The 13,791-nt window shown below is 45.1% G+C and overlaps 1 protein-coding gene across 1 annotated transcript in view; it reads left to right on the top strand.

Annotated features, from left to right (window-relative positions):
- The first annotated feature begins 766 nt into the window (after nt 1-766).
- LOC119966077 (3-hydroxyisobutyrate dehydrogenase, mitochondrial-like) overlaps nt 767-13,791 on the top strand; it is a 185,434-nt gene continuing 172,409 nt past the window's right edge. The window contains exons 1-2 of the mRNA XM_038797268.1: nt 767-940; nt 9,613-9,773. Coding sequence (XP_038653196.1) covers nt 871-940; nt 9,613-9,773 — 231 coding nt within the window. The 5' untranslated portion in view covers nt 767-870. The remainder of the gene's footprint in view (nt 941-9,612; nt 9,774-13,791) is intronic.

Raw genomic sequence — 13,791 nt, 5'->3', positions numbered from 1 at the left:
CAATTTTAGTGTTAGTAATGGTTTGATCATGCATATTTACTGCTTTTAAAATATGACAGGAGAAAGTGATAGGCAGCTATGTACGTGTTCTCTGGTGCATTGTAAAATACTTGCTAGGTCCATCCTACTTGTGAGCACCTGTAAAGAATACAAGTTTCATTCCATAGGAAACATCCTCTGATCATAGAAATTACCATTTTGCTCCTACCAGTGGGGGGAAAATGCCAAAAAAAAGCCTGAATAGTAGCATCTGGGGTTGATTTGGTTGTAAACAATATTATTAAGAACTGGATATTTTACAGGATATGAATACGACTGCGTGAGTAGTCCATGCTTGAAGTAATGGAAGCAGACAGCCTGAGTGGAATGTGGCCTGCTGTGCAACACATCACACTGAAAGAAGCAGCAATGAAAGTTAAATATGCGAATGATTTACTACAATTCCTGTGGCATTGAAGTTGTAGCCAGGACACCGGGCGGGCGGGCGGGCGGGGCGGGGCGGGGGGTGAGCGGTGTTAAGATGCATTTTCCATCATTCGGAATCTGAGTCAACAACAAAACATCTTTCTCTTGCAACCGCAAAAATCCCATTGCTGTTGAAGGAAAGGTGGGCCAGCTTTCCTGTCAGCAGCGGACTTTCTGCAAAATCCTGCCACAGCGATCCATCCCAACTTGCTGTGTTCTTCCCAGACATCATTCCAGAGGATGTCCCGGTTCTAGCTGCTGCTGATTGGCGGCTGCTGGGCCCAGGCCGCCGCTTGTGCATTGGCTCTGCCGCTGCCACTCTCCCTCCCACCTACCCAGGGATAGGCCGCTCAGACTGGGGCAGGAGGACGCAGGAGGCGCAGGTCGGCACGGCGAGAGTCAAGTATGGCGGCTATTATAAGGAGGTCAGCGAACTTCTCCCTCAAATACAGTAACTATGTTCGCCACCGCGTGGGTAAGGCTTCTTTATTTATTTTGTCCACATTTAACTGCCGGATTGGTTATAAGCCATGTTGACATTGAAGGTTTTGCCGGGCATGGCCAGTTTTTAAAAGAAAAAACATGTTCCCTTAGGAGGCAAAGTGGAAACCGATGTACCTTGGTGGGATTTCTGCTCTTCTCCCTCGGTTGACATTTCCCGCAGAAACACTCGACTTGCTTCCCTTACCCTGAAGTAACAAAGATTGAGTCCCAGCGTCGGACATTTCTCACTGATCATATTTGCAGATTGTAGAGTGTTGCACACTAGTTGACAGTATTGATTTTTTTTTGTGTTGCTCACTCCCCCTGAAAGGTACCAATAGCTCAATATCCAGGACTCACAGTAACTTTAAGCTAATTTGTCTTCCAAAATTAAAAAATTTTTTTTACATCTCATTGTTGGCATCAGATGTTTGCCCTTGATGACATTTGTCGCATCCTGTTGGTCCAAAGCAAATCAGTTGTGAAATATGGACATAGAACATTCAGTGCAAAAGGAGGCCATTCGACCCATCGAGTCTGCACCGACCCACTTCAGCCCTCACTTCCACCCTATCCCCATAAACCCAATAACCCCTTTTTTTGGACACTAAGGGCAATTTAGCATGGCCAATCCACCTAACCTGCACGTCTTTGGACTGTGGGAGGAAACCGGAGCACCCGGAGGAAACCCATGCAGACACTGGGAGAACGTGCAGACTCCGCACAGACAGTGACCCAGCGGAGAATCAAACCCATTCATATATGGGATGTGGGCATCGCTGCCTGGGCCAGCATTTATTTTGCATCCCTAGTTACCCTTCAGAAGGATCTTCCTTCTTATTCTATGCAGGCTTTTTGTCTAATATATTGAATTCAAACTCCTCTTCAAATTAACTCATGCTCTTGTCTCCCTCTACTTTTGTAATCAGTTCCAGTCGTGCCTCTCCCCAACACTCTTGTTTTTAAAAAATAGCTTTTTGATCCTCGCCATCTTTTGTTGTGGCGTCCTGCTATTTTAGAACTTGCTCCTTAAACCCACCTGCTTCTTTTTTACACCTTCAACCAAAGAATCTGGTCAATTATCCCAGCATGACCAAGCATCTTTTTTTTCATTTTCTTGCATTTTAGGATGTTTTTCTATGTTAAGGACATCATGTACACACATTCTTTTTAAATCCTACATTGACCCTGGTGATGCCTACTTGCAACCTTCAGCTGTTTTTGGCGTAGAGTGTTCGGGAACTCTTGGTGTCAGGGATTTGGGCAGGAAATTTTGCACTACAAATTTTTCCCCAGCTGAGGTCAGCTGTTGATTGAACCAAGATTGACATCTCCACAGGTCATTGGGAAAGCTTTTCAAAACCAATACAATTTTACTCCGTGTCCATATTACCATACATGCTGGTCATTCAATGCACTTAATACCATTTAGATAAAACACTCAGTGAAAAAGTACTGTGGGGAAGGATAGGTCTCAGAGTTTTAGATAAGGTGGAATTAATCTAGAATGGAAATGAGAGATCAAATGAAGACATTGGAAAAATTGAAACGACAAAACATGTTTCAGTGATTGAAAATCTGAGCAGGACAGAGGTGAGAAGTATTGTGGAGTAAATTATATTGGCAACAAAAATAATGTGGGGTTTGGAATTTAGCTCAACGTCAGGTTGAATGACAAGATCTGCTTTCAGCTGAGTGTATTTTTCTAGGGAGAGGTTGATAGTGGCAAGGGAGCTGTTTTATTATTCAGCCCAAAATTAACCACTTGCTCTTTGGAATCTTTAATGATAGATGCTTTGACTCAACAATGGGTTCAAATCAGATAGGTTGCATTGACATTGCAGAGACAGTCAAAAGTATTGGAGAAACAAAGGTGAGTTTCATCAGTACATTACATTTATTAAAGCTGACCTTGTGATCATACACAACATCGCCAAGGGGCACCGCGCAGCTATGGAAGAGGAGGGGGTACAAGGAGGGCACCTTAGGAGCAATGGGAAGAGAAGCCAACATTGGGCATGCAACAATTTCAGATAAGTGAGAGTGTAACCATTGAAGAATATTCACATGTAGTTGTACCATAGAAGAACAGGGATGGAGGGGTTGGCATGGTAAGACCAAACTGCAGAAAGATCAAGGATGGCAGTCAAGACAATGCACTAAAATCATAGTCACAGAACAAATCATTTATAACGAATGAGGGTGCTCTTGATTCTGCAGTGGGGCAGAAGGTAATCTGAAGGAATTTGATGAGCATGGAACTGGGTGAAGATGATGTGCTTGAGGACATCGGTGAAGATGATATGCTTGAGGACATCGGTGAAGAAAGGGGAACTGGAGGTGTGGCAGCAGTTGAAAGAAACTAATGGGTCAAGGGTACACTTTGTGGAGGAGGAAGGGAGCGTATCAGTTGGGTATATTTACATACTGAGATTGACTCATGACCCTATATACCAGTTAATTAGTAACATTAAGATGCCAGAAATCTTGTCTTGAGATTAGAGTTCTTCACAACTCAAAACTAGTTGCGGCATTATATCAGCCTGCACAGTTACTACTCTTCAAAATGTTCTTAATTGACAGTAAAGTGCTTTGGGATGTCCTGAGATTGTGATAAGTGGAAGTCATTCTTTTTGTGTTAACAGATTAAAAATGGTACATCACCATATACCAGACATTATTGTTTGCTCCATATGCAAACTTATTTCTAAAATTCATTAACCTCCATATCTGGTGCTGAAATTGAGGAGCAATTTTCAGTTTGCAAAGATCCCCATCAAAAAATTAAACTTAGTGACTTAAACTTGTTTACACAGATAAATGTACTCCAACAACATAATGTGTATATTCAATACTATAAAAGTGCTGTTATTTAAAAAAACCCTGAATATCATGTGATTTCCCTTGAGCAGCATTATAGGAGGCAGTCGGATAAATGTACCAAATTGTTCAAGGTGCAAAAGAAAATATCCAGTATTTTAGTGCTGGGTGCTTGTGGTATTCGCCTGAAAATAGTGAAAGCATTTCAACCTGTGAAATTTCCTGGCCAAACAATGATTAAATTGGCTCAAACAAAAACAGAGCTAATGTTTTGAGTGTGGATGACTCTTTGGCTTACCTCAGCTTCACAATAGATGCGGGATTTAAAACAAAGAAGTCTTAAGTATTGTATGTCCATCATATTTCACATGGCACATTTTGTTACTGATCTCTGATTAACCTCAATATTTTACAAGCAGTTAGAATTCCTATGATTCCCACAAGGGGACAAGAAGTGAGAAGAACACAAAATGAAATGCTTGGTCTAACTTTTTAAACATAATCATTATCCTGATCTCAATCTCAGACATTTCATCATGGACATTTATCTGTAAGAACATAATCATTTCTTTGATTTCAAAATGCAAAGCAATTAAACATCTCCGCTTTAAAACCGATCCTTTAGCAGCAGCATTCTGCATGATATAAAAATGAGAAGCCCAACAGGACCCACCTCCATGCCACCACCAAGGCAAAAACCAGGTCATCTGCTCCGCACCAGTCCACAGCTCCGGGGCTGTGTTGCCATCAGTTGCCATCCTTGATTCGCCCTCCAGAGGCTCCGAATTCTCATCAAACGCCCTAAACACTCCAGTCCACTTCTCTGGGGCGGAAACCATCCTGTCCTGCAAATGCCTGACCTGCACAATCTCCCTGGCACCCTCCTGCCGCTTCAATTGGTGAGCCAAGGGAAGACTGGTCTTCTCCCAATACTCTAACACCGCCCCTTTTGCCCACCTCAATTGTCGCACCGCCCTATCCATGGACAGCAAGTCAAACTGCATTTGAAGATTGTTCTTGCACGCCAAAAGCTCTAGGGCCAGGTATCTCGCATACCTACAATCCGCCCCTAGAACCTCACCCTCCAGTTTCTGTTGCTCCTCCCTGCCCACATGTGCCTTAAACACACTAATCTCTGCCCTGATCACCACCTTCAACGCCTCCCACAAAATCGAGGGTGACACCTTCCTGTCATCATTATTTTCCACACACTCCCGTATGGCCCTCGAAATCCTCACGCAAAACCCCAAGTCCAATAGCAGCCCTAAATCTAACTGCTACCCCCTGTGATGCTCCTGACCAACCTCCAATACCAACTCCACCCGGTGTGTGGCATTGTCTGAAATAACCATCGCCGAATACTCAGCTTTCCTCACTTCTGTGAGAAGAGTCCGACTTATAATAAAACAATCAATCCTCGAATACACTTTATGTGCCAAAGGGAAAAAAACAAGAACTACTTCCACCATCACCCCCCAACCAAGGATGCGTAAACTTCCAGGATCTACCCCTCTCGCCACCTCCATAAACGGCGATAATACCATCCCAGCCGGGACCAATGATTTTGGCCAAGAGCGATCCACCTTTGGGTCGAAAGCAGAGTTCATATCACCCCCAAAATCAATTGCTGGGTGTCCAGACCCTGCACTGTAGCCAGCAACTGTTTCATAAATGATGCATCTTCCCAATTCGGGGCATACACATTCACTAGAACCACCTGCTTCCCCTCTAATTCAATTCCCCTACTGGCTGAGAATTCTGAATTCTCCCTCTGTGTACCCGAACAGGCGCCGGAATGTGGCGACTATGGGACTTTTCACAGTAACTTCATTGCAGTGTTAATGTAAGTCTACTTGTGACAATAATAAAGATTATTATTAATTAATGCCTCTACTACCATCACATATTGTCCATCCTGATCCGCTTTCATCCTCTGTCCGGAACTGAACCTCTCATTAATTAGGATCGCCACCCCATGCCTGACCATCAAATCCTGAATGAAACACCCGGCTCACCCAGGCTTTCCAAAGCCTCGACTGATCACGTACCTGCATTTGAGTCTCTTGTAAAAACACCACAGCGGCTCACCACACCACTCCTGTTCACGAGCCTACCTTCTAGGTAGGCAGGGTGCCCCCCCCCCCCCCCCCCCCGGTCCAGCCCCAAATCAATCAGAAGAAAGGCCTACAACCCAATCACCCAGGCTCATGCACACCCGACTCTCTTGTCCCAATCCGAGCATACCCACCTTGCTTCTCTTTCCTTCCAATCACCATAAAAATCCCCCGCGCTCTACCATTCCCCATGACCCTAGTTCCCAGGAAAGAAATCCCTCCACCTCCTTCTGCATTTGTGTGCAGCTGACTGGAAAATGCCACACTGGTCACAGCCCTGAAATGAGCTGCCGGCATAGAAGTTCAGAGCGGCGATAACTTTAAGGGCTACGGGCAGCGGGTGTCCTCCCATTCCATGTGATGCCAGTTCTTGAGGACCTGTAAAAGGTGGTCCACTGTTCCCTTGGTCAGATGCTGTCTTCTTTGGCACTGAAGCTCTGACATCTGCAGGTAGGAAATATTGGTGTCGGAAGACCCTTTGCTGGTACTGTCTCCTACGAGGCTCCATTATCTGTGGTGCTGCTCCCTGAACATTTGTGGGCCTAGCTTCCCCCTCCTCTACAGGGTGCTGGTCCTGGCCACGTGCAGCTGCATGAATATGGCTCGGCTGCCGCTCCATGGTTTTCTAGAATCATGCACTGAAGAGAACATCAAAGTGAGCATTGAGGATTCCTGACAGAGCCCTGACCCTCAGCCCTCCATGGGACATCCACTCATGCCCTTCCACCTTACTGAGTGCCTCTCTGCTCATCCTCACATTCCCCCCTCACACCCTCCCCTCCCGCACTGCGCCACTTCCCTCTCAACTTACCTGGTTGTCCCTCCTCAACTTCCTGGCTGATGTGCATGGACTCTCTAGAGTCTGTGGTACCTTAGCCATGAACATTCCCCACCCTCTCCCAACCCTGGCGTTACATGAAAGGGCAGTTGAGTGGATGTATGGGATCTGCATCCTCATGTGGGTCCTCATAACCTTGAATGGAGTGACTGATGATAGACATCACCATCATGCCTTGCAGGGGGGTACATAATCACTGTTATCTGTATCATGTTAATGCTTGTATGGGCACTGGGGTTCAAAGCTTGGGGCCAGCGCTTCCAAAGGGTTATGAACTTGGCTCCGAACTATTTTGTGAAAACCAAATAAGCTAAATTAAATATACTGAAAGAAATAGGGGCAACCCTAAGGGATATTGCCTTAAACAAAAACAAATTGCAAATGAGACTTAAAATATCGAACTGAAACGTGATTTAAAAAGTTAATAAAGGGTTTCCGGTGGCGGCCATCGTGTGAGTGCTCGCACATTTGGTGGCCCCGCTTAAGGTGGATTTTTATCAGTCCTTCCCCAGCCGAATGATGTGGTATTTGAGGGCAAAGGTTGTATGAGTGCCCAGGGAAGGTAATACTCTTCTGAGGTTGGTGTATGGATCAGCGGACGTGAAGTGCTGCGAGAAAGAGAGAGCAATTGGAGCAGGAACGTTTTTGTGGTGCACCACAGGTGAAGATGGCGGAGGGCAAGAGCAGCGCTGTCCGCCCAGTGGTCGACAGAGCAGCTGGTGCAGTGTTTAAATGGCAAATTCCAGTAGCAGAGGAAAGAGGCCTTGGAGGATTTGGCCAAGATTGTGGAGCTGCTTAGAGAGGTGACTGAGCGGGTCGAGCAGAGGCAGGAGGCTCGGGGTCTGGCGATCCAGAAGGTGGAGGAGTCGGTGGTGGAGCACGAGGATCGCTGACTTCGCTGGAGGCGGAGATGGGGATGGTGATGAGCAGCCAGAAAGGGCAGAGACAGAAATTGGAGGACCTCGAGAACTGCTCCAGGAGGCAGAATTTGAGGATTGTTGGGATTCCTGAGGGCACCGAGGAAGCGGAGGCTGCCAAGTACGTGGGGAGCATGCTGGAGAAGCTGATGGGGGAGAGGGCATTTGACTGGCTCCTCTAGGTGGATCGGGCACTCGGAGGGCTGAGGAGGAGGCCGCAGGTGGGGGAACTGCCGAGGGCTTTGCTGGAGCGGCAGCATTGGTTCCTGGATAAAGAAAAGTTCCTGAGGTGAACGAAGCAGACAACAAATGCACTTGGGAATGAGCTGCCGATTTACCTTGACCTGGGTGCGTAGCTGGCTAAGCGATTAAATGCGGACTTTTACAAGAAGGGGTCAAATTTGGGGTTTGTACCCTACCCCATGTGCGTGACACATCATAAACAGGAATTTTATTTTGACCCGCCGGAGGAGGAGATGGACTTCGAGAGACCATGGACCGGGAGGACAGTGAGGACATTGAACTTTGGAGAGGAGTTTTGTGTAAATTGTGGGGCACATTGGATGGATAAATTGGGGCAGGTTTCGCCGGGGGAGCGGTGATGGTTAATGTGCCTTTTGTTTCTCTTTATTTGTTGGTGGTTCGGGCGGAGGGGTGGGCTGGGAGGGTGAGGGAAGTCAGAGGCTTTGGGCGGGGGCCATTCTGCTAGCTGGGCCGGCTAGTTAAGCACCGCACTGAGTGAATTTGAACATAGTTCAGGGGGAGGCTCAATGGCCGCAGTGGAGGTTTGATGTGGGGCTGCTGGCGGATGAGGGGTTGCGGTTGTTCCTGGATGGGTTGGGGTTCCCTAAAGGTAGAGGGTGCAAGGACTGGGGGCCCCGATTGGGTTGAGGGAGGTGATGCAGATGGGGAAGGCCACTGGGCCTGATGGGTGCTCAGTTGAGTTTTATAATAAGTTGGTGCGGAGCTCGGGCTGTTGTTGGTGACGATGCACAATGAGGCGACGGATAGGGGGAGCCCCTCCCCACATTGCCGCAGGCATCATTTCCCTGATCTTGAAGAAAGATAAGGACCTGGAACAGTGTGGGTTATACTGCCCGATATCACTGCTAAACATTGATGTGAAGCTGTTGGCGAAAGTGCTAACATCGCTAATTGAGGACTGTGTGTCGGGGGTGATAGAGGAGGACCAGACGGGATTTGTGAACAGAAGGCAGTTGCGGGTGAATGTGCGCAGGCCACCTAATGTAATTGTGATGAACTAATTGTAGAAGTAGTGGTGGCAATGGACGCGAAGAAGGCCTTCGATGGGTGGAGTGGGTGTATTTGCTGGAGGTGCTTGGGCGTTTCGGGTTTGGGCAGTGGTGTGTTGCGGATTGGGTTTGGTTGTTGTAAACGGCACCAGTGGCGAGTATTTGCATGAACTGGATGAATTCGGGGTACTTTGGGTTACATCGTGAGATGAGACGGGGGTGCCTGCTCTCCCTGTTGCTTTTCACTTTGGCGATAGTCAATGGCAATGGGGCCATCATTATGGACCACATTATTAGATTTAGACTGTGGATTAGTATTCGGAGATTTATCAACTGCTCAATGCAGAATTAAAATTTCTGGAATAGTTTCCTCTGAAAAGCAGTGAGCTATGCTGATTAGCTCCTTTTAAAGAACTGGGAAAATATGGGATTGTGATACATAAGACATGGCTGGGACTGTGAATGAGTCACTGTAGAAATGAACAGGACAGAGTTGTAAGTTGCCAAGTTGGAAGAATTAAAATTGGTTAACTTGGCACAAACAAGACATTGACCTGCACCTTCCCAATCTGTGATTTACTACTATTTTGGGTAAAAACTCTCTGCAAACAAGCCAATCACATATTTTTGTTGCTCTCACTGATTTTTTTTTGGTGAAGTTTGAATGTAACTTGCGAAATATGAAATGCATCATTGTGTCATTGTTAAAAATGATCTAACAGTGTCTTCCAGATCGATGGCTTCGAAAGTCCCAGTGGGATTTATTGGGCTGGGCAACATGGGTAATCCAATGGCAAAGAACCTCATAAAACATGGCTATCCCATTATTGTTACTGATATCTTCCCAGAGTCGTGCAAAGAAGTACAGGATTTAGGAGCACAGGTAATTTGAGAATATTTAATTTTAATGAAGCATGTTCATTGTGATGACCCGAAACAAATCACCTTTTATCTTGTTATTTTGCGACTCGGTTCTACGTCCTAATTTTACACTATGAATCAGTTACTATAGATAAAGTAAGCCTGGATGAGTTTCATATGACGATAATTAAATAACTAGCTAGCCAAATTACTGAGGTCCTTACCCCTTATCTTTAGGGTATTGGTGCAAATGGGTTTAGTAACTGAGGTTTGGAAAGTGAAAGTGCCATATCAAGAGCATGTCATTAATTGTAGGTAAAGTATTAGAAGGCAGGTTTGCAATGGGTGGGAAGGAGCATATGAGGAGAGAGCTGGGTTAGTACCTGACCACCAGAGGCTGCAATATTTGTGGAATTTCATATATAGACAGTGGAATGTTGTTTAGGGCTTGTTTTACATTGTGCCATAACTGAATTCCAAGAGGCTTGTTTACGCTTGATTCTTTCCATTCAAATAAATAAGAAAATACATGAAAGAGTCTAAAGGCCGATGTAGTGATGCTGCAGGAGACCCATCTGAGGGTGAAAGATCAGGTGAGGCTCAGGAAGGGTTGGGTGAGTTGGGTTTTCCATTCGTGGTTCAATAGCAGGGCTTGGGTGGTGGTGGTGGGGGGGGGGGGGGGGGGGTTGGTAGCGGTATTTGTGGGCAAGAGGGTGAGGTTTCAGATGGATAAGGTGTGGCAGACTAGGGGCGTAGAGGGGAAGTTGATGGTACTGGCGAGGGTGTATGGCCCCAACTGGGATGATGCAGGGTTTGTGAAGAGGGTGCTGGGGCCATCCCGGATCTGGATGCCCGCAAGTTAGGGGGGGGGGGGGGGGGGGGGGGGGGGCGGGGCTAAGGTGCTGGCTGTGTTCGAGAGAGATGGGAGGAGTGGAGGTTCCTGCACCTGAGGGCGCAGGAGTATTCATTTTTCTCCCCAGTGCAGTAAAGTGTACTTGAAAATAGACTTTGTTATGGTGGGGAAGGCGTTATTGGCCGGGGTCAAAGGTAACAATGAGGAAAATTGCACCGTCCGTTTAAAACAAAAGTAGGACCAAGTAAAACTGAACAGTTTTCATCCCCTTATGTAAGGAAAGATATACTGGCATTGAAGGCAGTCCAGAGAAGGTTCACTAGGTTGATCCGGATATAGGTGGATTTTCTTATGAGGAGAAGCTGAATAGATTGAGCCTGTACTCCTTGGAGTTTAGAAGAATGAGGGGGGCGACCTTATTGAGACATATAGAATTCTCGTGGGGCTTGACAAGGTAGATGCTGAGAGGTAGTTTCCCCTTGTGGGAGAGTTTAGGACTAGAGGGCATAATCTCAGAGTAAGGGGTCACCCATTTAAAAGAGAGATGAGGAGGGGTCGACCATTTAAGAGAAGGGAGTGAATCTGTGGAATTCTTTACCGCAGAGGGCTGTGGAGGCTGGGTCATTAAGTATGTTCAAGGTTGAGATAAACAGATTTTTAATCAGTAAGGGAATCAAGGATTATGGGGATAAGGTGAGAATGTGGAATTGAGTATTATGATATTGCATCGGTCATGATCTTATTGAATGGCAGAGCGGATTTGATGGGCCGAATGACCTATTTCTCCTATGCCTTATGGTTTAAATCCAATCCAGCCAATTACTGCCCCATGAGTTTATTTTCGGCTCTCAGCTGTTACGGACAGAGCAAAAGAGATGTCGGCTAATTCTCCCCCCCCCCCCCCCCCCCCCCCCCCTTCTCTCACTCTTGGCTGACCGCACCCTCGAGTGCTGTGAATTAAAGAACTGATTTGAAATTGGCTTACTTGCCGGTTTAAATCAGCAATAAGGATAAATATTTATTATCCACAACACCCGAAATATAGACACAGGCATCCATTCCTCACTCCCGCCAAATACACATATCTACACAGACGGAAAGATGACTTCTAAAGATTCAGCATGCACTGAGTTATCTTAAAGAATAACAAAAAGGTTACTTCTAATCAGTCCTCAAGATGGTTGAAGACAAATATAAAGGTTGGATGTTTCATGGGATTGATTGACATTGGTTCATCCCAAGCAACAGCAAACTTCTGGCTTTCCAGTTGAAGTTGGTCAACCACTGGAGTGATATAAACTATAATATTTCAGGTAAAAATATCTCCAATTCCCTACCTAATGTGATTTCTGAGACAGGGACCTTCCTTGTGTTTTTTGGGATATATCTTGCCTCTAGTCTTGGTAATGCAGACTGACCTTTTTGGGCTGTTCTTGAAATAACAAGTGTTATTGGTTTGCACCAGAATCCCAATCTTTGGTTAAGATCCTGGACTAAAACCCATCTTTTTACTTTGGAAAAATGTGAAGAAATGTTACTGCACCACAGGAGTCATGCACTATCCAGCAGACAACTTTTATGGTAAAGTTATCTTTAATTTAAATATAGAATTAAACACAACAGCAACAGAGGAGTAACTTAAATTTAACATTTTAACATTTGGTTTGTTTTCTAATCCTGCCTCTATATTGATATATTCCAATGAAGCAAACCCATGTATATTACAATACCACTGGTGAATAACATTAGCAATCAGGTTTAACTAGCTTATCTTGAGACTGCCTGTTTGAAAAAAATCTTTTTATTCTCCTCATTTTCAACATTTTCATCAACAAACAATTAAAGACAACTAAATCCCTCTGTGGAAAGATAACAGACTTAACCTTTTGAGTCTGGGTGACTCTTGTTATGGGCCAGAGTTTAAGAGAATCCCAAAGTGTATCATGGAGTTCACCTGACCCACAACTTTTAATAGATTGTGGTATGGGGAGCACACGGCTCACTCTACAGGTGTGGTATAGCAGAAAATGGACCAGTGGTTTTTAAAACAAAACAATGTTTATTCTTTCTAAGTTAACCTTTCTAAAACAAACAGTGAATATCTTAGCAACCAGTAAATCAAATACACCCCCTAAAGAATACAACACTAAATAACCTGTATGCTGTCCTTTTAACATCCAAAAGACTTAACAAGTCCTTCAAACAGGAGCACATCAGGCTTACATTTAATACTCTGATATTTTACAATTCTGAGTTCGCCAAATGGTTCATAGATAGTTTTTGGATGTTAGAGATCAACAGCAGTGCAGCTGACAGACAGACCCAAGCTCTTTCTCAAACTGAAACTTAAAATAGCAGAAGTGGAGCTCAGCTCTACCCACACCCTGACATCACTCCAGTAACATGAGCAGCTCAATTTCTTAAAGGTACATTTCTTAAACACCCATTTCTTAAAGGGTACTCTCATGTGACACTCTTCATCAAGGTCAACTTTGTCTGTCACTGTTTATTTTAGTTAAAAGTAGAGTTATGAGATTTGTATTTATTCACTGCTTTTTTAAATGCATAAGAACACACTAAAATTGTCAAGAGAAGTAAGCACGTGATGAAGGAGACGTTGTTTGATCAAAAACTAGTGGAAGAGTTGAACTTGAAAGAGATATTAAAGAAGTGGAGGAGTTTAGGCAAGGAGCTCTTGAGAGTGGGCTTCGGCAGATGAAGGAACAGCCACAATTTGAGGCGAAGGGAGGAAGAATACACAAAAGATCAGAGTCAGGAATCAGTGGCTTAGTGACGATTATAATACTGACGGGTGGCAATAGGAGGGTCATTGGAGAGGTTTAAAAGTAAAGCTAAGAATTTTAAATTTCAGGCATGGATAAGTGCTTCAGCAGAGATGGCCTATGTTAAAAGTGGATATAAGTTCCTTGGTGATGGTGAGAATCAGCAGTTAGACATTGGCACAGTTTAAAACAGTGGCAGAAGTTTGTGGTGAGGGTTTGGAATTTATGTTTGGGGTTCACGGTCATGGCTTCAGGGAGGCAGTTCTTTTCCAGCATCAGGAGGGTATTTGAATGTAGTTATGGCACCGGCGGAGGGGAGGGAGACAGAGGTGATGGTGGCTTTGACGTTGAGAAGCATTTGACCGAATAGAGTGGGGGTATTTGATAGCGGCTTTGGAGCGGTT

The sequence above is a fragment of the Scyliorhinus canicula genome, chromosome 5, assembly GCF_902713615.1.
Source record: "Scyliorhinus canicula chromosome 5, sScyCan1.1, whole genome shotgun sequence".
NCBI classification, from domain to species: domain Eukaryota; kingdom Metazoa; phylum Chordata; class Chondrichthyes; order Carcharhiniformes; family Scyliorhinidae; genus Scyliorhinus; species Scyliorhinus canicula.
This window is presented reverse-complemented; position numbering and strand designations above follow the sequence as displayed.